The 27,328-nt window shown below is 39.8% G+C and overlaps 1 protein-coding gene across 1 annotated transcript in view; it reads right to left on the minus strand.

Moving 5' to 3' along the window:
* Nucleotides 1-14,645, minus strand: part of SLC36A4 (solute carrier family 36 member 4) — a 63,239-nt gene extending 48,594 nt beyond the window's left edge. Inside the window, exon 1 of the mRNA XM_077867441.1 lies at nucleotides 14,496-14,645. Coding sequence (XP_077723567.1) covers nucleotides 14,496-14,547 — 52 coding nt within the window. The 5' untranslated portion in view covers nucleotides 14,548-14,645. The remainder of the gene's footprint in view (nucleotides 1-14,495) is intronic.
* Between the last annotated feature and the right edge of the window lie 12,683 nt (nucleotides 14,646-27,328).

Raw genomic sequence — 27,328 nt, forward strand, 5'->3', positions numbered from 1 at the left:
TGCCCTTAATCTTTCCTTTTTTCTTCCTTAATCTCTGACAATCTTGTTTGTCAGGTTTCTCAGATATTCTCTGGGGCACCTGGGTGGTTCAGTTGGTTAAGCATTCAACTCTTGATTTCGGCTCAAGTCACGATCTCAGGGCCATAAGATCCAGCCCTGCACTGGGTACCCCACTCAGCAGAGAATCTGCTTTGAGATTCTCTCTCTCTCCCTCTTCCTCAGCCCCTCTCCACCTCAAATGAAATAAATACATCTTTTTTAAAAATAGTATCCTTTGAATTCCACCTAATACCTATACAACAATTAATGTCTTATTCTACTTTTACCGTTCATTCATTCATTTTCCAGAAAACCACACTGCTTTTTCCCCCCAGAAATGCCTTTATTTTATTCTCTCTTTTTTTTAAAGATTTTATCTTTTCATGGGAGACACACAGAGAGAGGCAGAGACATAGGCAGAGAGAAAAGAAGGCTCTCTGTGGGGAGCCTGACACGGGACTTGATCCCAGGACCTTGGGATCACGACCTGAGCCAGAGGCAGAGGCTTAACCATTGGGCCAGCCAGGTGCCCCTATTCTCACTTTTTAGTTGTGTTCTTTCTATTTTGGCAATATATATGATGCTTTATCCACTGTTATTCCAACCATGTCTCCACCCATGTCTTAGACTTACACCTATAATTAGTATATTAAATGTTTGCTATCAGTCCTCTGCCAAAGTGTTCTCAGTCATCTCTTGGCTGGAGGAAGTTCATTCGCTTGAGGACCATGTACCATAATGACCTGTAGGACCTGATAAAATACAAATTGATGTACCTCACCCCGAAGCCTCTGATTCAGCAGTCCTGGGGTGGGCCTGAGAATATGCATTTCTAAGTCTCCACGTAATTCTGATGTTGCTGGTCTGGGAACCACACTTTAAGAACCACTGCTCTAGTAGATTCTTTAGGAAGGACTCATGGGGCACAGGATTCCTTAAGTTCTCACATGCTTTAAACTGTTTTTCTATAGCGTTGATATGAAGGACAGCTAGATAATAACACCTTTGACTCATACTCTCTATCCTTGAGTTTCTTGAAAATGCTGCTCCACTCTTGCCTTGCTTTATAAGCTACTCTTGAGAAGTTTGAGGGCAAACTAATTTTCTTAGCCATTACATATTTTGTCCTTTTTGCTTGAGATCCTGAGAAATTTCTCTTTGATTTTAAGATCTAATGGTTTTACTATTATCTTCGGTTTAAGCATTCTGAGTCAATTTTCCCAGGGACACAGTGGGCCTTTTTGATACGTAGATTTAGGTTTTCTCTTATTTCTGGAAATTTTTCTTGGATTATAGCTTTGAATAGTTAGTTCAAATATTTTGTTTTTCTCCTTTAGAGATTCCAATTATATGTCAGATCTCCTCTGCCTGTCTTCCACTTCAGCCACTTTTTCTTTGACCCTTTTGATGTCTTTACCTTATTTAAATCTTCTTTGAAATTAAATGAGTCCACTAAATTTTTATTTCAATATGTTCTCCCTTGGACACTTTATATTTATTATAATTTATGATTTTTCCTACTGCTAGGCATTTCATGCACAATTTGAACGTAGTGCCTTCTTTTGGCATACTGAAGTTCCCTTTAAGTAACAGATGATGCTGACTTACTGGGGTTACGGGAAAACATTGGTATATCTTTGGTTTTCTTTCATTTCTGCAGGATATTCAATTCCCTATCCACCTCCCACCCCCTACCTTCCTTCTTTCTCTTAACCTCCAGGTATCATAGGGACATCTCAACTGCTCATTTTATCTCTTTTTCCTCCAGAAGCTAAGTTTTGCCAAGGCTGTTGTGCTTCTATACCTCCTAATCCCCCCTCCTCTTTTCCAGAGATTCTAAAGGCTCTTCTTTTTTTTTTTTTTAATTTTTATTTATTTGTGATAGTCACACAGAGAGCGAGGCAGAGACACAGGCAGAGGGAGAAGCAGGCTCCATGCACCGGGAGCCCGATGTGGGATTCGATCCCGGGTCTCCAGGATCGCGCCCTGGGCCAAAGGCAGGCGCCAAACCGCTGCGCTACCCAGGGATCCCCTAAAGGCTCTTCTTTGGAGAGGTCTTGCACTCTGAAATTTACTGTTTATTCTTCTGCTTATAGATAATTTGAGGTTTGTGGTATCTTGGTCTCCTACAAATGATAAAAGAATATCTTCAGTTTACTTGTGCTCCTTTTTTGAATCAACAGGTTTTTGGGTGAGGACATGTGGAGAGATTAGGATTTAGGTAGCTTCCACTGTCCCAGTGCTAACTGGAACTCATGACAACAATTTTTTATAAAAGTAAATTTATGCTTTAAGATATTAAAAAATACTTCAGCTTTATAATACATAATTTTGTAATCAGGAAGTATGATTAGCTTTGTGCTTCTTTTTCAAGATTGTTTTGGGTGTTTGGGGTCTTTTTAAATTAAAACAGTATGATATTGGCATAAAAAGAGATACAGAGACCAGTGAAATAGAATAGAGAGCCCAGAAATCAATCTATGTATATATGAGCAACTTATCTTTGACAATGGTGCCAGGAATACACAATTGGGAAAAGTCTCTTCAACAAATAGTCCTAGGAAAACTGAATGTCCACATGCACAAGAATGAAAGTTTATCTCATACAATACACAAAAATCAACTCTAAATGTATTAAAGACTTAAATATTTGAAAAAGCTTCAGACATTGGTTTTGGCAATGATTTATTTCATGGATATGACACCAAAGCACAGGCAACAAAAGCAAAACTAGGCAAGGGACTACACCAACTAAAAAGCTTCTGCACAACAAAAGAAACAATCACCATAGTGAAAAGCCAACCTACAGAATGGGAGAGAATATTTGCAAACTATATATTTGATAAAGGATTAGTTTCCAAAATATGTAAGAAACTCCTACAACTCAAGAACAAAAAAACCTAGTAATCCAGTTAATAAATTGGCTAAAGATTTGAACACACACTTCTCCAAAAAGGTATACAAATGGCCAAGTTTATGAAAAGCTGTTCAATGTCACTAATCATGAGGGAAATGCAAATTAAAACCACAATAAAATAACACTCCATACCTGTTAGGGTGGCCATTATCAAAAAAAACAAAAGGCAACAAGTATTGGTGAGGATGTGGCAAAACTGGAACCTGTATACAATTGGTGGGAATGAAAAATGTTATAGCTGTGAAGGAAAAGTTTGGAGATTCCTCAAAAAATTAAAAACAGAAGTACCATATGACCCCACAGTCTCACTTCTAAGTGTTTACCCAAAAGTACTGAAATCAGGAACTTAAAGAGATGTTAGTAATCCCATGCTCATTTTAGTGCTATTCACAAATAGCCAGCTTCTGTAAACAGCAAGCACAAACAGATAAATGGATAAAACAGGATATATACACACAGTGGAATATCACTTAGCCTTAAAAAAGAAATTCTGCAATATGCAACATGGATGAACCTTGAAGACATTAGGCTAATGAAATAGGCTAGCCACAGAAGTTCAAATACCACATGATTCCACCTATACGAGGAATCTAAAATGATCAAACTCACAGAAGCAAAGACTAGAATGGTGGTTGCCAGCGCAGAGGGAAAACAGGGAGCCACTAATCAACATGTATGAAATTTTAGTTATGCAAGATGAGTAAGTTCTAGAGATCTGACACACAACACTGTACCTATGGATGACAATACTGTATTGCACACTTAATATCTGTTAAGGGGATAGATCTCATGACAAGTGCTCACTACAATTTAAAAAGCAAGATATTGGAAAAAAGCATGAATAGTCTATTTTTAAGTCATTTAAATATTCTTTCTCTAGGGGTAGCTGGGTGGCTCAGTTGGTTAAGCATCTGACTCTTGATTTTGGCTCTGATCATGAGCTCAGGGACGTGGGACTGAGCTTCATATCAGACTCTGTGCTCAGTGGTAAGTCTACTTGAGATTCTCTATCTTCCTCTCCCTCTGCCCCTCCTCCCACTCACTCATGCGCTCTCTCTCTAAATAAATCTTTTAAAAATATATTCTTTCTCTAATAATGTTACTAGTATGTGTAGAGTAAAATCTAGTGACTTATCAAAAGTTCCAAATGCCTAGAGTCTAAATCAATGAGGGTTTTCTATAACTCAAATTCCCTAACTTTGCCTTTGGGTAGTTTTTCTAACCCTTTGATCTTTACGGTATTCTCCACAGACTATTTTGTAGGATTTCCTAGTTTCTTTTTCTTCAGTATCAAAAGTGGCTCACCCTAAACCTGTGCACAGTGAATATTAAGTGTTTCTCAGTATTAGAGAGCTAATACTGGGATATCTACTAAATTACATTTATTCTGGTACCTATTACTATTATAAATTATGTTCATCTCTTGTTTGAACAGATTCTACATCCTTTTCTGTTATACTCTATACAAAGAAAATTGATACTTTATTTTATAGTATAGTATAGTATTAGTTTGCTAGGGCTGCCTTAACAAGGTCCAACAACGTGGGTGGCTCAAACAATAGAAGTTATTATCTAACAGTTCTGGAGGCTAAAGTCCGAAATAAAGATGTTGTCATGCCTGGTCCCTTCTGAGGGCTAGGAAAGAAGGATCTGTTCCTTGGCTTATCGATGGCTGTCTTCAAGTTCATAGGGTATTCTCCCTGTGTGAGTCTGTCTTCATTCTCTATTATAAGGACACCAGTTTTACTGGATTAGCGGCCCACCCTACCCCGTCTGGCCTTTTCTTAACTGATTATATCTACAATGACCCTATTGCCAAGTAAGGTCACATAGGGACCAAAGGTTAGGACTTCAATTGATGAATTTAATCGATAACAATCATCATTATTCGTTATGTCACCTTTAAGCAGAAACGTGTTAATATTTTCATTCCAAAATTTATTCCATTGCCCTTGTTGACTCTTGAGTTCACCTGCATTTTTCTATTCATTCAGCTATTCAAATTGTCAATTATTTGAACTCTCTAATTTCTTTCTGCCAGAGGAGGTACAGAATGTTTTGTGCATTACTAAGTACAGTATTTAGGTTCTCCATAATGATAGTTATCACTACCAATATTTCAAAAACTGAACAATCTATTATTTGAAGCATATCTCCCAAGAGATCACAGCAGCAATGGAAAGTCAGAAAAAAAAAAGTTTTCTCACAACTTAAAAAAATTTGAACTCTAAAGGATAAGTTTACTGTTAATGGCATCATCAGATAATTTATTTTAAAAATCTTTTAGTTAAACCTGAATATCTAGAAGTGTCAAAGTGATCTATAAGTATTAATTCTACTAGTTCTATAATTCACAGAATCAAGTTTTTAAGATGGGTTTACAAGGCGCACTCAAATTCCCAACTAAAAGTTATCTGGGATCTAAGTTACTCAACAAATTTACACTGAGTAAACAGTGTGATATCTCATGGTTTAAACTTTTCCCTAGTTCTTAAATTCATTATTTCTCAATTTTATGTGGTCTAGGAAACATTAAATATGATGTACTGTGAAAAAATAACTTCATATATTTCTTTGGTCAAAATCCATTTGTCTCACCCCGCACTATTAAACCCTGATAAAAATTTAATAATTCTAGGAAGCTTCGTGAACTCTAACAGTGAGATTAAAGGGCTAATTTTTTTAAAGTTGAAACTATTTGAAATAAAAATTATTCTTAACAACGTTAGAAACTTAAGAAGTACACATTTATGAATGGTTTCGAATCAGCCATTGAAGCAATGTGACACATTATTAGCTAAATTCTAAGCTCATGCTTAAATGTATTTTTTAAAACTGCACTTAAAAAAATAACTAAGACTTTCTCTGTGGTTTAGCCTATATTATTTAGGTAACATTACTTACTAAGAAATATGTATTTGTTAAATAAGTAAACTGAGAGTAGGTGAAGTAGGGCTGATTATATATAACTTAGCTTGAAGGATACAAGATAGTTATTGAATCTAAAGAAAACATTTGAAGACACCTAACTACAAATATCTAAAAAACTGATACATATCCAAGAAGTTGCATCTTTAAATGGTAAGAGCCCACTGAAGCCTGGATTTCTGAGGATGAGATTTATCAGTAAACAGAGTCAACCAGTCGTTTATAACTTTTCGAAGCTCCAGTTAATACTATTTTTTAATGATTTTATTTATTTATTCATGAGAATACACAGAGAGGAGAGAGAGAGAGAGGCAGAGACACAGGCAGAGGGAGAAACAGGCTCCATGCAGGGAGCCTGACGTGGGACTCGATCCAGGGTCTCCAGGATCAGGCACTGGGCTGAAGGCAGCGCTAAACCACTGAGCCATCCAGGCTGCCCTCCAGTTAATACTTAAATATAAAATGAGAAATTACGTTTTTGTTCTAAAGTCAGTCATGTAGTCAAGGAAATATTGTAATATTATTTTCTTATATTTAACTAATTTTTCAGGAGAGTTCTTAGCATTGGCATCAGCCATGAGAATGAGTAGGACGTTCCACGCTTGAGAACATGCACCTCCTTGGTTATGTTTAGTTATTTAATGCATGTGTATATGGCAGATTAGCTGTAAAGCTTGAAAGGATTTTCTCAACTGTGCTAAAGAATCTGGACTTGATCTTATAAGCTGTGAAAAGCCAGAGAGAGAATTAAGGTTGAAATGATCAGTTCTGCATTTGAATCTATCCCCTCGGCAGCAGCGTTAAGGATCAATTGGAAAAGTAGTGGCATTAGAGTCAGAGAGACCAATTAGAACACAGTCCAGGCAAGAAACTGGTGAAAGCTTAAATTAACTTTGTTGCAGAGAAAAGAATGGCTATATAGAGGACAGAAACAGTGAGACTCATTGACCAATGAGATGTGGAAGGTAAAGGAGCAGAGGATGCTTCCTAAGTGACTGTCTTGGAGAAAGGAGACACAGGGAGACAGCAGGGTGTGGTCCAGAGTCCTTGATCACAAACTTAAAAGCCTGGGAGAGTATCCCAATCCTACCAGTACTAGGTCTGGGAATCTAAGCTAGTCTTGTGACTTCAGTTCTGACATAGGGAATGAGTTCTATTCCCCTAGTGGCCTTTTTTCTCTTTCTCCTGGCCTTTACATATGCTGTTCCCTCCTGAATCATACTCTACTCACCCATTCCATCCTTCCCCTGCAACCCTATCTACTACCTGCTCATCCATCAAGTCTCCCTTAGATACCACTTCTTCCCAGTTGCTTCCTTTACCCCAAGTTTGGCTTGTCTGCCTCCGGGGTGTTCCCACAGCACCCTACAATCCTCCTGCAATACACTGTATTGTAATGGGCCATTCTATTTGTCTGCATTCTCCATGAAGTGACAGCAGTGATATCCAACTCATCTGCCAGCATAGCCTCAATATTCGGAACATGGTAGATGGTCAACAAATGAACAAATAAATATGTAAAAGAGATAGCAGAATGTTAAGGAGGAAATGTAAATTTAATTTTTAAGTCATGTAACCTGAAATTATACCCTGAATAAGCAGTTAGAAACAGGGTCTGGAAGTAAGGAGAAAATTTGGGGCTAAATATAAAGATTTGAGAATTACATCAGAATGTAAGTAATTAATAATTGGGATCAAAAGGTAGGATGTGAGGTCACTCAGAGCCGAAGACAGAATAATGGGGATCCACTAACATTTTAAATTCACGTAAAAAGTTGGTGAAAGAAACCGAAAAGGAATGATCAAAGCCTCCTGAGTTTGGTACAACAGATATCTAAAATTGGAAACAAAAGATTAAAGTTGTCAAGAACTACAAGTCCTTCCTGGTGAGCAGTTCCTGGCTTAGGTTCAAGGATGCACCACTGACCGTGTTTTTCCCTGGGCTATTTCACACTGTTGTGTCACTGGTTCCTCTGTGACCTCATCTCCTACTAATCTTCCCACTGTTTACTCTGAGTGTTCACTCCCACTCAGAGAGATGGAGGCAGGGAGAAAATTAGTGTTCATCTTCTCTCCTCTCTCCTGCAACCATTCCCTTGCAGGAAACCAGAGAGATGTGTACGTGGATGCAGTTAGTAGGATGTTCTGGACTGATGCTTGTGTACTCCTAAAATTCCTGCATTAAACCCCTAGCCTAAACAAACAAACAAACAAACAAACAAACGCCTAGCCTCCAATGGGATAGTGCTGGGAGGTAGTAGGGCCTCTGGCATACAATGAGGTTTAGATAAAGTTGTGAGGGCAGACCCCTATGATGGGATTAGTGCCCTTATTAGGAGAGGACACTCTTTACCATGTGAGGACACAGCAAGAAGATGGCCATCTATAAACCAGAGAGGGCTCTCACCAGGAAGTGAATCAGCTGGCACTGGTTCTCGGACTTCCCCACTGTTAGAACCATGAGAAATACATGTTTGTGGTTTAAGTCAGCCAACTTAAGGTATTTTGTTATAAAAGCCTGAGCTGAGTAAGACACAGGAGTTGTGTTTCTTTGCACAATAAATTCTGATGGCCTGCCTTTGGATCTACTAGAGGAGAGACTGGCAAGTGCTAAGACAGCTTTGTGCACAGCAGCCCTACAGGCAGAGCACATGGCAGGAGCTATGCAGATGCCCGAGTCTCCCATGGATTTCTCAAGTGCCTCTGTTAATAGACTGTTATGAAAAAAAAACAAAACAAAAAGAAAACAAAAACAAAACAAAAAAAAATAGACTGTTATGGCCTCTCACCAACATTTATCAACAGGAGACCCCATCACGAAAGGCCTTCTGATTGAATGTACTCGTACAAGAGGTTGCAATCTTTTTTCATTCAGTTTCACAAATATAACACCCAATATGTGTCAGGAATTGTTAGATACTGGGAATAAAGCAATTACTAAAACTAAAAAAAGTTATTGCCCTCATGGAGGTTGAATTCTAGTAAAGGAAAAACATAATAAGTAAGATAGAGAGTATGCTATTGGTAAATGCTAAGAAGGAAAACAGGGATTGCAGGGGACAGCCTGTAGTTTTAGTTAGCACAAAATTAGGCCCATTGAGAAAGAAGGATTTTAAAGAAGACCTGAAGGAGGAGAGTGGTGAATAACGTGGCTATCTGGGGGAACAGCAATGAGGCAGCAGGAACAGCAAAGGCGAAGACAAAGACTGAGGATGTAGATAGCCTGGTGTACTTCAGTCTGAAGGAGGCCAGAGTAACCAGAGAGGAGAGATGAAGGAGGAGGTAGTAGGAGAGATTGAAAGTAACAGAGGACAGATGGTATACAGCTCTGCAGACCATTCTGAGTGATATGAGACCCACCTACAACACTGTTGAACAACAGAAATGTAACGTGAGCCACAAATATAACTTGAATTTTTCTAATAGTTACAATTTTTTTAAAAAAAGAAAAGCAACAGGTAAAACTAATTTAGTATCTTCTGCAACTCAATATATGCAAAATATTATCATTTCAAAATGCAATCAACATAAAAAATTAACAAAGTACTTTACATTCTATTTTTCATACTAAGTCTTAGAAATCCAGTGTGTATTTTACACTTACAGCATATTTTCATTTGGACAAACCACATTTCCAAAGCACATATGGCTAAAGACAACAAAGCAATAGAGGGCTTTCTGCAGAGGAGTGATTATGATCTGATTCCTATTTTAACCAGGATTACTGTGGGCCTACCTTCTCAAGTGTAAAATGAGAGTAGTGACTTCTACCTAATAAGAGTGTTATGATAACGGAATGAGATAACATTTAGGAAGCACAGAGCCTAGTCCTTGGCATGGAAGTCATCAATAAATACTAGTTTTCTAGTATTTATAGTACTTATTTTATAGTTTATAAAATAGTATTATATTATATAGTATTTATAGTACTTATATTTATAGTATTTATACTAGTATACAATTTTTTAGTATTTATTATCTTCTCATTTCTCATTCTGCCCCTTTCTACACAATGATTATTGTTTATTTATTTTTTATTTGAGACAGAGAGAGCAACAGCGAGCAGGCACAGGGTAGGCGGTGGGGGAGAGGCAGAGGGAGAGAGAATCTCAAGCAGAATGCACTCAGTGCAGAGCCTGCTGATGGGCTCAATCCCACCACCCTGAGATCGCCACCTGAGCCAAAACCAAGAGTCAGATGCTTAACCAACAGAGCCTATCCAGGCACCCCACAATGACATACTAGAAGCAAATTATGCTGCATAGGATTCTAAATATAAATCATTGACAAGAAATTAGTTAATTTACTACCAACAATGAATAATTCTGAGCATTTATGAGCTACAAACTGTGCTATAATACTGAGTAGGCAAAATGTGTTATGCCAGCCAGGAGGAAATGGAGACTAGATGGAGAGACACCCAAAAACCTAACATGGTAAAAGCTTTAACAAAGTTAAGAAGGTAGGGAATAAAATCAGAACACTGATGTAACATAATTAAAAGTTACACTACTAAGCAATGGATATCAAACTACCTAAACACAGTTATTTGTTTACAAATGGAAAGATTATAGGTGAATAAGAAACACTGGCTTCGTTCAGTATTATACACCATGCATGACATACCATACATACACATTAATGGTAAATAAAACTATAACATTCTTAAACTAGGCAATACTCGTATCATCTCTTATACTGCCCAGACAATTGTCTCAACCTCAATCTCCCAACCTAAAATCAACCTAAATTTCTCGTTGTAGTTAGAATGAAAGAAAATCACATTAATTTGGCAATAGGTCTTGAAATCTTAAAAACATTTATTTTTTCACCTCATAATTCCACTTCTGACAAGTTAGTATGTAGAAAAAAAGGGATTTCTGCACAAAGATGTTGACTAAAACATTATTTATGTTGAAAATTTGGAAACAACCTAAATGCGCAACAATCAGGAAATTGCTAAATTAACTACTGGACCTCCACTTTATAAAACATGCTGACGTTAAATTATAGTTTTGAAGTCTTGAGTAAAACAAGGAAAAGTGTATCATGCTGAGTGTGAAAAAGCTGGATAATCAAAGTATGAATTCAATGATGTTTTAAAAAGTTAATTTAAAATGCAAGCAAGGAAATACATCATAAATGGGAATAAGGGGCACCTGGGTGGCTCAGCTGGTTAAGTGCCTAATTCTTGATTTCAGTTCAGGTTATGATCTCAGGGTGGTGAGAGTAAGCCCTGAGTCCAACTCCACGCTTGGTGCAGAGCCTTCTTGAGATTCTCTCCCTCTCCTTCTGCTCCTCCTCCTGCTTGCTCATTCTCTCTCTCTCTAAAACAAATATATATTTTTAAAATGGGAATAAGTTAACAAAGATAGGGTTGTGCAATGGGATCTTAAATACCTTTTACTGTCTTTCTCTGGAAAATGCAAAAAAGAAAAAGAAACTAATAAGCTTGCATTACTTTTATAATAGCAAAGTAAAGGAAATCACTTATATTTTGACAATGGACAAACTAAAACTAAGTAAAAATAATTTCTTTTTTTGATATAACATAATGTAGCTGTCTAAATCTACAAATGATTATGTAAGATGGAAACAGTAACTATCTTATTCATTTATTCATTTCTGAAGTGGTAAAGATATGCACAACAAGAAACCTTCCAGAGGTCTGTACTGCCTATGAAATGAAGTGTAGATCTTAAGTTATACACATGGCTACTTATATAGTTTAAGGAAACCTGTATCTTTACATCTCTATTGGTGCCTTTTTCATAGACATCCAATTTTTAAAAGTCTTCTTAAAGCTAAATAATATTTGGTCATTTTAGAAAATCAGAATATATATAACTAAGCAACATTTTTGAAATTAAAATTACCTCACCACCCAAAAATAGACACTGGTGATACTTTAGAGTATATACAATACACTCACTCCTGTGTGAGTTCAGTCCCAGGGCTTTAAATACTACCTACATGCCGATGGCTTCCAAATTTCTATCTCTAGAACAGGCCTCTTGCTAACTCTGGAAATAAATCTAATTGCCTACTCAACATCTGTTTGAGTATCCTCACAACGTGGCAGCTGGCTTCTCCCAAAGTGAGTTATCAAAAAAAGAGAGAGCAAGGCACAGTATCTTTTAGGATCTGGCTTCGAAGTCACCCACCATCACTTCCACCATCTCTATCCATTAGAAGCAAGTTATCAAATCCAATCCACACTCCAAAGGAAGAAAATCGAGCTCTTCTTCTTGAAGCGACAAGCATCAAAAACATCTGTAGACATTCTATAAAACCACCATAACATCCAAATTGATGGCAACTTCATCCTTCTAGATACTCAGGTCCTTGGAGACATCTTTGTTTCCTGGTTTACTCTCAACCCTTATCCATTCTGTTAGGAAATCATACTGGTTCAACTTTCAAGTATATCCAGAGTCTAACTACTTCTCTCCACTCACATTGCTACAACCATACTCCTGTGAGGAACATGTACGTCTCTTTTCTGCATTTCAGAAATACCCTTCTGCTTCTACTTCTGCCCCTTGCAGTCTATTCTTCACACAGCAGCCCGTGTAATCCTTTTAGAAAGTAAGTCAGATCATGTCACTTCTGTGTTGAATCCCTAACTGGCTCCCCATTCTCCCAGAATAAAAGCCAAAGCTTTACATGACCTCCAAGATCTTCTATGACCTGGCCTCATTGCAACCTTGATCATTCTGCTTCAGCCACCTTAGCCTCCTTGCCATTTGTCTTTAATCTGGCTGTTCTTTCTACCTGGAATGGTCTTTCGCCAGATATCCACTTCACTAAATCTCTTGTGTCTTCCAAGTCTTTACACAAATCTCTTCAATATGATCCATCCTGACCATTTTATAAAATACTATAACTGTCCAGCCCCCACCCTGACTTCTGATTTCTCTTACTCTGCTGGTTTTTTTCCATAGCATTTTTTGCTTAACATGCTATCTAAATAACAGATTGCTGTCTTTCCTGTTTACTGTCTGCCTCCTCTTACAAGCCCCACAAGAACAGGAGTCTTGATCTGTGTTGTTCACAGATGTATTCCAAGGTGCCTAAAACAGTGTCTGGCACACAGGAGAAGCTTAATGTTTATGTGTTGAATGAACAGACATAACTTTTAAAAAATAATTTGGGATCTTTTTTCAGTTAATAAAAATGTATATGGCAAACATCTTCCCATACGACTTTGAATGGCTATGAAGTACAAGACTATACGGCTATATCACAATTCACCTAAACAATCTCTTTTAACTGGATGTTCAGTTGCCAGATTTTTCTCAACTACAAATAACATGGTGAACACCTCTTGAGATAAGTATTTGTCACATAACTCATTTCTTTGGGAAATCTTCTACAAGTAAAATTGATGGGTGAAAGGATATGTGCATTTTTAAGAATAAATACATTATATTGCTCTTACCAGCAACACATAAGAATGTACAGCTCCCCACATCCTAAGATGTGTTATTAGGGAATTCGAAACAGTCAGATACACCTGACTTCATTTCTGGGTTCTGCCATTAATTAACTTAGAATTACTGAGTCTATAAAATGAGGATAATAATAATAATCTACCTTACCCAATCGTTTTAAGGATTAAAGGAAACAATGCATAAGTAAAGCAATTAGCGCGCTGCTTGACACACAGTAAACAAATAATTAAATGCCAGGTTTATTTCTACCATTATTACGACTTGAGAGAAACTACCTGCAAGGTGCCCTGCCCATCATTAGAGGAACGCCAACATATTAGTCACTATAATGAAGTGCTGCTTTAAAGCTCAACTTAAAAAATTCATTTAATCTTTCAGCATCGAATTAAAAAATATTCCTAATATAATGCGTATAGCGGGCGGGGCGAGCGACCCGCAATGACATTACTACCCCGATCCCATCCTTGCTTTTGTTTTCCTGTCGACAGCACGAAGCCCTAGACGACGTTTTGCATTCCCCGTCCCCGGGAGACCAGAAAGCGGAGGAAGCAGGAAGACAAAGTTCGCGCGTGAGGCAGCCGCAGGTCCGTCTCGCCGGGTCCGCAGTCCCGGGTGGGTCGGGGCCGGGGTCGGGGTCGGGCTCGGGGTCGGGGTCGGGCTCCGGCGGGGATGCACGGGACCCGGGGGGCCGCGGCGTGCGGCGAGCCCTGCGGAGGACGCGGTGGGCGGCGGGGCGGGGCGGGGCGGGGCGCGGCGGGGCGGGGCGGGGCGCGGCTCCCTCCCTCCCGCCGTGGACCCCGCGCACCCCGCCCGGCACGCGCGCACGCGCCCCCGCCGCCGCCCTCCGTAGGCCCCGCGCCCGCGCCCGCGCCCGCGCCCCCGCCCCCGCCCGGCTCGGCCCCGTCCCGGCACGGCTGCTCCGCTGGGCCTTCCATTCAAAGCCGTGCCCGCCCCGCCACCCCGAGGCCCCCGCCGGGACGCGGCGGGCACCGCGACAGCCCCGCGCCCACCACCCCCCCCCCGGGCCCGGCCGCCGATGCGCCCGCCTCCCCGCCTCCCCCGCCTCGGCCGCGGCGCCCGACCCCGAGCCCGAGCCCGCCCCCGACCCCGACCCGCCGCACCCCGCGGCCCAGTCCCCGCGCCGCGGCCGCACCCACCGAGCTCCTCGCGCCCCGCCGCCTCGGCCGCCGCCGGCGCCGCCGCTTCCATCCCTCGGGGGTCTCCAGGACGCCGCCGCCCCGAGCGCGCTCCCCCGCCGCTGTGTGGCCCGCGACAGGCGGAGGCCTCCCGGCCGCGCGGGACCCACGCCCAGCGCCCGCCCCCCGCCCCCCGCCCCGGGCACCCCACCCGCGCGCTCCGGAGCATGCGCAGTGCCGCGGCCCGCGCCGCCTCGCCGCCGGGGCTGGCGTTCCCCTGGGGCTCGCGGGGCGCTGGGGCGGGGGCGGCGGCGCCGGGACGAGACCCGGGAGGACCGGGGGGCCCGCGGAAGAGGGCGGGATAACCGCGGACCAGGGGCGTTGCAGATCCCCGGGGTAGGTAGGGGCTGAGAGCCGGCGAGGCCCTAGGCCCGCAGCTCCCCCGGAGGACTTTAAAGGCCACACGAGCTGCAATTTGCGGCGGCGTCTGCTTGCAAGACCTCAGCCCTCGGCGGGGCTCCGGGAGAATGCGGAGGAGGGTCGTCCCTGACCGTGTTGGAGTTCGGACTCCTTGGTTACGCTGGCCACCTTCCTCGGCCTCTTCCTGGGATACAGGATGCACTCGAGTTCAGGATTTAATATAATCAAATAGCTTCACTTCAAGGATTTTTCAGTGCTCTCCAAAGATACTGGATATTGACCTCAGGGCTGAAAGAAAATTAAGGTTAAGGATGATTATACTGATGTGGTGTCAAATATTCTTATGCACTATACATAATTCTGATGAAAATCCTGTGAGATAATTCTTTTTTTTTATTTACTTTTTCATGAGAGACACACAGAGAGAGGCAGAGATACAGGCAGAGGGAAAAGCAGGCCCCCCGATGTAGGACTCAATCCCTGGGCCCTAGGATCACGCCCTGAGCCGAAGGCAGATGCTCAACCACTCAGCCACCCAGGCGTCCCTTGTGAGATAATTCTAATATTTATATCCATTTTACAGGTAAGGGAACTAAGGCACACAAAGCTAAGTAACTTGCCCAAGGACATTGAACTAATAAATGGCAAAGATGGAATTCTATCTGCAGCCAGAGCTAGGGCTCTCAACCAATATACAAAGCTGACCTCTTCAGTGTGTACCAATTAAGATTTGATGAATCAATAAATGAAGCAAGCTTTGGGGTTGAAAGGAAAATATTTTATTTTTGAAAATGCTTTCATTTATTTTTCATTTCATAGTGCTTTGAAGTCGGGACACTAGACAACACTTTTTCTATTGGTCTGTTCCATTGCAGTGGGGTCTTTTTAGGAAAGTCTCTTTTTTTTTTTTTTTTTTTTTGAGGAGGGGGTCTCATTTCTAGGACCAGTGATAAAACTACATGATGATGATATTAAATATTTAAAATTCTGAGATTAAAAAGGTCACAGTTACATATTATCTACATTTTTCTTCCTGTTGCATCTTTTGTAGCTTTTACTAGTGATAATGATAATTTGCTAAAACCATTTGTTTTCCCTCACATCAACCCCGATCACTCACACACATACACATGCCAACCCCAAAGAAAGATTTGATTTGAAATGTCCCTGAGAAGTAACAAAGATGTAGGGGAGATAGAGAAGAATTCTATTCTAGATCATAGCTAAAGGGATATTCCCTAATCTGCATTTCTGGAATACTGGGTTAGAGATGAGTGGGAAAGCAAACAGGCATCAGACAGGTAATTGTCCATGAAACCACACATTGTAATGAGAATACTTGGGACACTGTTGTAACAGAGCATTATTATTTGAGTGCTAAAAGGGATCAAAAGCCATTGTCCTCTAATCTCAGCATCAGGAAAGCGGATCTGGTAGTGTGGAGGGGAAAAAAAAAAGCCTGACCTATAATACAGGCCCGGGCTTCTTTGGAGAAGCCTGAGCCACCACAGGCAGCTAGACTCAGTGTCTTTGCACAGTGATATGAAGACAAGCCAAATGATAGGGATAATCATAAGATTCAAGAAAATTATGGTTTTGGGGGCACCTAAGTGGTTGAGCGGCTGCCTTTGGCTCAGGTCGTGATCCCAGGGCCCTGGGATGGAAGTCCTGCATCAGGCTCCCCGCAGGGAGCCTGCTTCTCCCTCTGCCTATGTCTCTGCCTCTCTCTGTGTGTCTCTCATGAGTAAATAAATAAAATCTTTTTTTAAAAAAAATTGATTTTCATATACCACTACTTGAGAAGATACTTACTGTCACTTCTGCTCCAGATATTATAAATTGGAAGGGGTTATGGGGAAAAGCTGTATCAGAATAGAAACATAAAGAATGTAACCATTTGAATGGCAACTCTGGAGATTCGATTCTTTCTTTTCCTCACTTTAACTTCCTGGATTATATCCCAATTATTTCCTCCTGTTCATATCTCTATTATAAATCTTCTCCCCTTGTATTATAATTACTTGAGTCTCTCGCTATACTGTGAACCCCTGTAGGACAGAAACCATATCTCTGTTTGTATCTTTGTTTCAGTAGGCCCTGGCAGAGTGCCCTGCATGTTCTACTCACTCAAGAATAGATGTTGAAAGTTGTTGACTATTGCTTCACAGGTACATAAAAGAAAATATTTAGAAATATTTAATGTATCCAAACACATTTATGGAACACTTTCCATGTGCCAGGGACTATGCTAGATGCAGGGGCTATGGTAGCACACAATGTTAGTATAGTCTCTGCCATCATGGACTTCAAAGTCTAGCACAGGAGAGTGTAAACAAAAAGAACTAAACAAAATACTAATGGCATAATTACATTGTTGGTGAAGAAAATAAGGTGTTATTGAGGAATCTATTTTAGATTGGGTAGGCAGGACAGTCTTCTCTGAGAATATTTAAGATGACACCTCAAGATAGAAGGAGTTGGGTGGGAGTATGTAGGGAGAAGAGCAGTTCAGGCAGTGAGAACAGTTTTCCCCATGTTATAGATGGGGAAATGGTATGTTTTTGACATGCTGATTTATACCAGGGAACATCTAGATAGTGGTGTCTCTTACACAGTAGTTGGATTTGTAAACCTCTTCATGTGTAAAATAACTTTACCAACTTCACAGGTTGTTGTGAAGATTCAATGAGACAAAGTATAGAAATATTAATACATTGTCTAGTTCATAGAAAGCATCAAATAAACAGGGCATATCAGTTCGGAAGGTTTTGCTATGATTGAAAGAGAGGTCAACTCAAACTAGCTTAAGCCAAAGGAGAATTTAATGAGGATATTGAGATCCCCAGGACAGAGATGTGACTTCGCTCAGGAACAGCAGATCCTGATGCCTCTGAGACTCTAACTCCTTCTCCACTAATTGCCTTTCTGTGTGTATCTGCTTGTGCATCTGTGCTAGTTTTTGCTACAAAATCCCTCTGGTTCTCAGGTTCACATGGCAGGAAGCATGGTTCCTAAGAACTGTGAATTTCTATATCTTATGGTTTAGGTGTCCAGAAAAATACTGGTCTCTTTTTCTTGGTTTTAATTTAAAACTTTCCCAGAGAAAAACTGTGATTGAATTACCTTGGCTCAGGTCCCTATCCCAGACTAGTTTAAAGTAAGAGGTGGAGAAAGTCATATATCATGGTAGGTACTGATGGAACCATGTGAATGACTGTAGAAAGGGGAATAGTTTTCAAAAGGAGAAGGGTGAGCAGACCAAACCCTAGGTGTCCACCCTACTTTGATTCCCCTTTATGTAAACTATTACTCATCAGTTTATCTTCAGGCTGTTTTACTTTGTTATGTTTTCAGTGGATATGGAGACAAGCCTCTCACCATCTTTTTAAAAAATCTGCTTAAATGTGACTTCTCCATTCTGTTAATGAACTGAGGAAACATGACATAAACATTAATAAACATAAAACAAGAATAGAATGCCATAGAAAAATGTTTAGGGAACAGAAAGCAGAACAAAGAAGCAAAGGAAAGGAAAATAGAAGAAATAAGAAAATTACAGGATCCATCCAGCAGATCTAAGATCTTAATTCAGAAATTTAAGGGCTAAGAGAGAGAAGGGGAAAAAACCAAAGTAATAGTAAAACAAAGTAATAGTACAACAATAGTACAACAATAGTACAAATTCTCAGAGTTGAAGGACATTTGTTTTCAGAATAGAAGGATCCACTGAATGACCAATGACCAATACAACATGAAAACAGACCTGTGTCTGTCTCTCTGTGTGTCAGGACATACCATTATAAAATTTTAGAACACTGAGAATAAAAGGAATATCCTAAAATCTTCTTGAAATTAAAAAAAATAAAAGGGGGGGGCTCACATTCAATTTGTTTTTTTTTTTTATAAAATTTCTTTTTTTTTAATTTTTATTTATTTATGATAGTCACAGAGAGAGAGAGAGAGAGAGGCAGAGACACAGGCAGAGGGAGAAGCAGGCTCCATGCACCGGGAGCCCGACGTGGGATTCGATCCCGGGTCTCCAGGATCGCGCCCTGGGCCAAAGGCAGGCGCCAAACCGCCGCGCCACCCAGGGATCCCCTCACATTCAATTTGATACTGAAATTCAGTAGCAACATCAGAGGCTAGAGGATAATGGAGCATTGCATTACAACTTCTGAAGGAAAACATGTCCAACTTAGAATTCTGTATCTAGCCAAATTGTCAATCAAGTAAAAGGGTAAAATAAACATATTTTAAGATAATGGGAGCTCAAAAGAGCTTTATATAAGCTCTATACAAAAGTTTTGTTTACTTCTCATGTTCCTTTTCTCAGAAAGTGGTAGAGGCTGGGGCACCTAGGTGGCACCTAGGTGGCTCAGTCAGTTAAGCATCTGCCTTCAGCTCAGGTCATGATCCCAAGGTCCTGGGATCAAGTCCTTCAATGGGTTCCCTGCTCAGTAGAAAGTCTGCTTTTCCCTCTCCCCCCACTTGTGCTCATGTTCTCTCTCTCTTGCTCACTCTCTCTCTCAAATAAATAATATCTTTTTAAAAAATAAAGTAAGCAGTAGAGAAATGCTCTATCAAAATTAAGGAGTAAACCTAGAAATAAGGATTCTTGGGATCCAAAAACCAGGGATTTAACATAGGAGAGAGAAGTCCCAAGAGGATCCCAAAAAGAAGTTCCAGTATCACACTTGTGCAGATGGCCAAGGAGAACAATTAGTTAAAATTGGAACAGGAAGACAGAAGGTACCAGGAAGGGATACTCCATAAACAGAACATTATTAAAAGAAAAAATTTATTAAAAGAAATATAGGTATAGTCCATGCACCATTTTCCTTGGCAATCAATAATACACGCAACTATAATACTAAAAAAATTAAATATAACTATAACAGAGAATGTGTTACAGTTCTGTTTGAAGATGTGGTTGGAGCAGAGAGAAATGCTCTGTAAGAAGTGATGCAAAATACTAAATTGTCACCTTCATATTTGTGAGAACATAGTTTCTAAAACTGAAAAATTAATAGTTCTATAAGTATATTATTTAAAAATATGGAGATAAGTACCAAATGAAACTACCAAAAAAGGTTCAAAGTGATTGATTGCCTCTTGAAACAGGGGCCAGAAGTTGTTTTTTGTTATGTCTTATTTGATTCTTTAAGTTCACAATAAAAATAAACACTAAATTAAAAAAAAAAGAAAAAGCCGGGATCCCTGGGTGGCTCAGCGGTTTAGTGTCTGCCTTTGGCCCAGGGCCTGATCCTGGAGACCTGGGATCAAGTCCTGCATCAGGTTTCCAGTATGGAGCCTGCTTCTCCTTCTGCCTGTGTCTCTGCCTCTGTGTGTGTGTGTGTGTGTGTGTGTGTGTCTCATTAAGAAATAAATAAAATCTTGAAAGAAAGAAAGAAAGAAAGAAAGAAAGAAAGAAAGAAAGAAAGAAAGAAAGAAAGAAAGAGAGAGAGAGAGAGAGAGAGAGAAAGAAAGAAAGAAAGAAAGAAAGAAAGAAAGAAAAAGAAAGAAAGAAAGAAAGAAAAAGAAAGAAAGAAAGAAAGAAAGAAAGAAAGAAAGAAAGAAAGAAAGAAAGAAAGAAAGAAAGAAAAGAAAAGAGAAAAAGCCATGGTCCCTGCTAGTTACTAATTTTGATTAAGTCAAGTATCCCAAAAGTCATATATAATGTGAAGTTTATTAATTCAATATGCCTATGTTTTCCCCATGTGTAGTTGGATTGTTTTGTTTTAAGATTTTATTCATTTATTTGAGAAAGAGAGAAAGAGCAAAGGGGAGAAGCAGAGGGAGAGGGACAAGCAGACTCTGTGCTTAGCTCAGAGCCCAACTCAGGGCTGGATCCCATGACACTAAGATCATGACCTGAGCTGAAATCAAGAGTCAGATGCTTAACCAACTGAGCCACCCAGGCACCCCTCTGTGTAGTTGTTTTTAATGCCAACCAGCCCTATGACTAGAGAGACAACAGTATCAGAACTTAAAGTTTTAATGACTGAGAAAGACTGTGAATAAAGCAGACTTTCTAAAAAGTCCTTTGAAGTTTTATAGTCAAAATAAGAGGGAACCTTCTTGTTAATGGATTCCTGACCTATAAGAAGTAGGCTTAAAATATATTAATTTATCCAAACACTACTCCATCCCTCTTTAAAATTATTTATGTGCAAAATTTCATCACCAATTATAAATTGTCTTTTTTTTCATTTGAATTAGGAAAAGCTAAATTCTCCACACAATGTGACATTTATTAAAAGCATTGACTTGAAATGCTATTTGTTTCACTGACTGACCTGAGGAGGGTTCTCTAGAGAAGTGTGACACTCCAGAGAAAAAGGAAGTTAAATTGAAGAACTGGTTGACAGAATTACATTTATTCCCAGACTTAACACACTTAATGTTTTCTTTTTCCTCAGTAATTTGGAGCACAACTGTTAAACTTGTACTTGCAACATGTACAACTGAGCATACAAACAATATTATTGGAAAAATCCTCTAGAGGATAAGCAGACTGAAACATATTTATAAAATGTTTAGAAATTTTATACTTATAAAGCTTTGAACATTTCTAAAAAGCTCTGGAATGATCTGCTACCCAACCCCCAAAGATGGAACTAGAATTTAAAATGTGTTCTGTATATTTATTCCTTTATTGCAGTAATTACAATTACTATCTATTGTCAGGCAAAATACTATTTACGTGATAATGTTTTCTAGTTGTCTCCCATTTTACCCTCCAGATCTACTTTCCTTTCTTTTCCTTTTTTCTCTGGGCTCTGTAAAACTACTCTGTACAGAATGCTTCAATGGACTTCTAGAGCTCTGGCCTCTAGGTAGGTGTGTTGGTTGAAGGTAGTGGAAGGAGATCAGAAGAGGTCAAGCTGCTGAGAAGTTCACTCCTGTGGTGCCCTCCTTACTGCATCACTACAAGTTGGCTTCATCCCTCTATGAAATCCACAGTTTCCGTGGGGCAGCCCTCCTTAGGGTTCCTCCAAACACTCCTTCCAATTGCTTGTACATGCCTAGAGGCAGGAATACTTCTCCCCACTGCCCGTTCATCCCTGTTAATTTTCCTAAAAACCTGCCCATCTCATTGGAAAATAGTTCCCCCACCTGGCCCCCCTCAATTAACAATTTGTGTGAGTGTGTGTGCCATTTCCTAGATAGACCCTTATAAATGCACATACGTGATGTCATTTATTTCTCTAAAAAAATAAAACAATTTCAAGTAGTGTTTTCATTTTACAAATGAAGAAATCTAGATTGAGAGAAGTTAAGTGGTTGCTAAAGATCCAACTACTCTGCCTCCAGAAACATTTATTTAGGCAATGAGAAATCACATTCCCATCCCAGAAAGTTTTCCAATCTTAGAGTCCTATGAGCTTTCATGACCACATCAATAACTTTTGTGATGGATGGTTATTTATACAGGCCAATAATTGATAGGAGAACAGCAGTTACTGAAGCAGCTATTGCCCTGATTTTGGCCAAACACAAAGCCCTCTGACCATAAACATAAAGCATGCCAAATGAAGAGGTATGAGGGTGCCAACAGAGAGGCCCCTGTCATATGTTACCTCACCTTCCATAGCCATCTATCATCTCCAGCCCCTTCCCCTTTCTTCAGGGCCAATTGGGAACAGAAGTTTCTATAATCCTTCTCCCCCTCATCTTCTCTTCCATGGCCAGTCCCAGGAGAACCCTACTAAGGGTATACTGTCCTAGGGCTGTGCCATCAGATCTATAAATTATCTGGGAAAAATTGTCCATCGAGGCTCCATTTTTCTGCCATTTGGCAGTGAGGCAGGGATGAGGGTTAAAAACAGAGTAAAATGGTAAGAGCAGAATTAGTTTAGTTCAGATTAGTCCCCTTAATGAGATTCTTGTTCTTCACCTTTTCTTATTAGTCATACAGAAAAGGAAAGGAGATAAGAATTTTCACATCAGAGTGGTCTAGTTAATTTTGTTAAAAGTACTAAGAGTATAATGACTATAATAGCAAGAAAGCCAACTTTCATTGAGTCAATCCCCATGCTAAGTGTGATTCAGAATTATCTTATTTCTCCTGCACAACAGCCCTGTGAGGTAGGTGTTATATTATTTTATTTTTAAAAAAGATTTTAAAATTTTATTTATTTATTTGAGAGAGAGAGAGCAAGCAGTAGGGAGGGGAAGAGGGAGAGGGAGAAGCCTACTCCTTGCTGAGCAGGGAGCCTATGGTCATGACCTGAGTCAAAGGCAGATGCTTAATCAACTGAGCCACCCAGGAGCACCTACTTCAATTTTTAGTTGAGAAAACAAACTTAGATAGACTAAGCAACCTGCCCAAAATCCAACAGCTGGTAGTTAACTTCACTTATGACTCTTGGATATATGCTCTATACCACTCTGCCTCACAATCTTTTGACCTAAGCTCCTGAGCTAGCAGGTTGTGGGTGCCATTGCAGACTGCTGACCACTGGTTGGTGGTGTGATTTAGTCATTAGAGCATTGCACGTGTCTGCCTATCCATTCTTATATAGCTAATCAGAGATTAGGAAAATCATCATGAAATCAGGCAGTTGAGCTTCTCTATTGGACCTTAATTCTGACATAAATGTCACTACCAACAAGTTTAACACTGTCCTTTGAAAATATTACTCTTTGAAGGGTGATAGAAAAAGTGACTTATGGCTAGTGCTAAGAAGCACACAGTATTTTACCACATGTTATTTGTTCCTCTTATTATTTAACTTCAATGGTGAAAAGGTTTTAAACCTTGTGCTTAAATAAATCCCAAGTGTACTTCTACAATCTCAAAAGAAAAAAGTCCTTCCAAAAATTCACTTCTTTCCATTGAAGTACTACGTATTGGTGATACATTAACCTACATGGAAATTATTCAACTTGATTTGTCTTCTAATGAAACTATTGTCACGCTGAGTATAAAGCCTAGTTTTCTCAGGACACTAAGTATTCATGATCCTCACATGTAAGTTTAACTTGGTAAGTCCTCTTTGTTTCAGGCTTTTAACATCAAGGTTGGTTTGAGATTTAATCCGACGGGCTGTATCTGGTAGCTTTTGTATAGCCTACTTTTCATCACAGTTGAAAGAGAGTGTGAAAGACTTACTTATGGTTAGTAGGTCACCTGAGACACATGTCATACATAAGAAATCTTAGAATTCCTACTACCTGGAACACTTTCCATGGTGATTTGAGGAACTTGCTCACAACTAAATGACACTGTTGAGTGATACCAGCCACGTTGGGGAGGAATAGAACCATTTCTCATTAAGGAAATTTGCCTAAGAGATGTCAGTCCCCAGTGGGCTTTGTTAGAGAAAATAAACACTAGCCATATAACCTGCTCTCTGGTAATAAACAGGAGTGACGTGGAAGTTAGAATGTTCTACTCTGAAGTTCCAGCTAGAGGACTGCACTCTAGCTCATGTGCTCAGAAGTTATTAAGACAACAAGTTCTTGGAAAAAGGTACCATTTTAAAAAGAAAATGTCACCAACCTGTTTCATTTAAGGCCAGGCAGGGAGACAGTCACATGATTCTCTGTTTATATGGTACTGCTCTTATCAATTTTGTTTTTTCAGTCATAATAACACATAATTGCTCATTGATCTTTCAAGAAAATATCTAAGCGTGTTGACTTTATTTTGTCAATAGAGTGCATCCTTTTTATAATAATTTAGATCATTGGTTGACTACTTAAAAATGGGCTATTACATTAAGTTAGAGAAGTGAGAGATTGACCAAGGAAGAATTCACTTTGCATAATATAAATGGTCCCTGGGACGCCTGGGTGGCTCAGCAGTTAAGCATCTGCCTTCGGCTCAGGGCATGATCCTAGAGCCCCAGGATTGAGTCCCCCATCAGGCTCCCTGCATGGAGCCTGCTTCTCCTTCTGCCTGTGTCTCTGCCTCTCTCTCTCTCTGTCTCTCTCTCTCTCTGTGTGTGTGTGTGTGTGTGTGTGTGTGTGTGTCTCATGAATAAATAAAAATCCTTTAAATATATATAGATAGATAGATATAGATGGTCCCTAATTTATCCTTTGTTCCTCCAGTAGTTGTGTCAAGAGACTCTCTATCATCTAACAAGCTTTTTTGTTAGTTTGTTTTTTAAATTTTATCTATCTATTCATGAGAGACACAGAAAGAGGCAGAGACACAGGTAGAGGGAGAAGCGGCTCTCTGCAAGGAGCCCGATGCGGGACTGGACGCCAGGACCCCAGGATCACGACCTGAGCAGAAGGTAGATGCTCAACGCTGAGCCACTCAGGCATCCCTATCATCTAACAAGTTTGACCTTATCTTCACCAGAGATCATTCAAATGTGGCTCTTTAAGGAAATAAAAAACAAAGTTATTTATATCATAATATTTAGGATATTTTAAATAAAGCTCTAATTTATATTTTTATTTTCATCTGAATTGCCAAAACTTGATTCTGCAATGCAGAGCTTTCTGGGTAAAATTTACCTGGCTTCATACCTTCTGGACTTGGACGAGGACAGTAGAGATGAAGACAGAGTGGACTTTCCATTCATGGGGTGAGGTGGAAGAGTGTAGGTTTTCCACACAGAAGAGGGCACTTCCTGGAGTTGACCATAAATAACAGCCTCATGCTGCATTAAATAGTAATTGCTATTAATATATAATTGCTATGCATGTTTCACAGCTTGATTTCTTTGGGTGTGCCCTGAAGCTTCTAGCCAAAATTGGGCTGAATTCCAGATTATTTAACTAAGTGATCAAAGAATTAAAAAAAAAAAAAAAAGGCTGTTTTCCTATATACTGGGTCCAAACCAATGGAAGAGCATATTGTTAACTGCTATTATTCACAGGGACAGGCTCCTTCCTTGCAGGACTCTTGAAACCCCTTTAACTGTGTTTTTAATAATTTGTTGCTGAAACATCTATCATCCTTGTAGCTATTTTCTGTTACTGTTGAGAAAGAAATACAAACCAGGAAATGGGGTGCCTTGCAACAGAATCTTTCCACCATGTCTAGAGTAATGCATAACCATATCTTTATGCCTTAAGTGATAGTTCCTCAAGCAAATTGCCCTAATTTTCCCTGACCTTTCAGGAATTGGTGTTACTGGCTAGTGCTTGGATTTCTGCTATAACAGAGACTAATTTTCCCTGGCCTTTCAGGAATTGGTGTTACTGGCTAGTGCTTGGATTTCTGCTATAACAGAGACTATTCATTGTCTCTTTCCTTCTTTTCTTGAAATACAACTTTTAGCTCTACACATGACAGTCTCATCATCTCTGCTATATGACTAGACTCTGATCAATGAGATATGATCAAAGAATATGTGCAACATATAAGTCTTGCCCTGGACATTCTAGGGATGGTGAGTCAACAGAACAGAATGAACCTGGGCCCTTGATCATTTCCTAGATTAAAACTGGTTATTTCATCTTGGACTTTTTATGAGAGAGGAAATCTTACTTAAGTCATTGTATTTTGGATCTCTATCACACACAGCTAATGAGTATAAGCTTTTGTTGGGATGACTACAAGGTTTAGCCTAAATCATATGAAGAAAAGATTATAGACTCTTACTCAAGTCTGTGTTAGCCTAACAGAAAATGTCAGCAGAAACCTTCCTTCACATGAATTCTGTGTGAAATTTTATATGTGCTTATCCAGACCTACAAAGGAAAACAGTTTACTTTGCTAGCAAACTCTGAATTTACAGTAACACTTCCCAGAATTCTTCCTAGACAGATGCCTCATTACTTGGACAGTAAAAGAGCTTGGGCAGTATCACTTTCTATTGACTTTTCAAAGTCAGGTCCATGGGCCAAGAGCATCCTTATCTTTTCAAACTGCAGATCTCAGACTCCAGATCTAATAAATCAGAATTTTACTTTAAAAGGAACACCAGGAGGACACCTGGGTGGCTCAGTCCATTGAGTGTCTGACTCTTGTTTTCAGCTCAGATCATGATTTTTTTTTTGTTAAAGATTTTATTTATTTATTCATGAGAGACATACACACACACACACAGAGAGAGAGAGAGAGAGAGAGAGAGAGGCAGAGACACAGGCAGAGGGAGAAGCAGGCTCCATGCAGGGAGCCCAACATGGGATTCGATCCCAGGTCTCCAGGATCTGGCCCTGGGCCAAAGATGGCACTAAACCACTGAGCCACCCAGGCTGCCCTCAGATCATGATTTTGGGGTTATTTGAGGTTGACCCCCATATCAGGGCTTCATGCTCAGTATGGAGTCTGCTGGAGATTCTCTCCCTCTCCTCTGCCCCCTCACCCCTACTCGTATTCTCTCTAAATAAATAAATAAATAAATAAATAAATAAATAAATAAAATCTTTAAGAACAAGAACACAGGTAATTAGTGTGCACATTAATGTTCAAAAATCATTGTTATAGAAGATAATATGAAAGAGCATGATGGAATTTCTATATTCTA

The sequence above is a fragment of the Canis aureus genome, chromosome 23 (genome assembly GCF_053574225.1).
Source record: "Canis aureus isolate CA01 chromosome 23, VMU_Caureus_v.1.0, whole genome shotgun sequence".
Taxonomy (NCBI): Eukaryota; Metazoa; Chordata; class Mammalia; order Carnivora; family Canidae; genus Canis; species Canis aureus.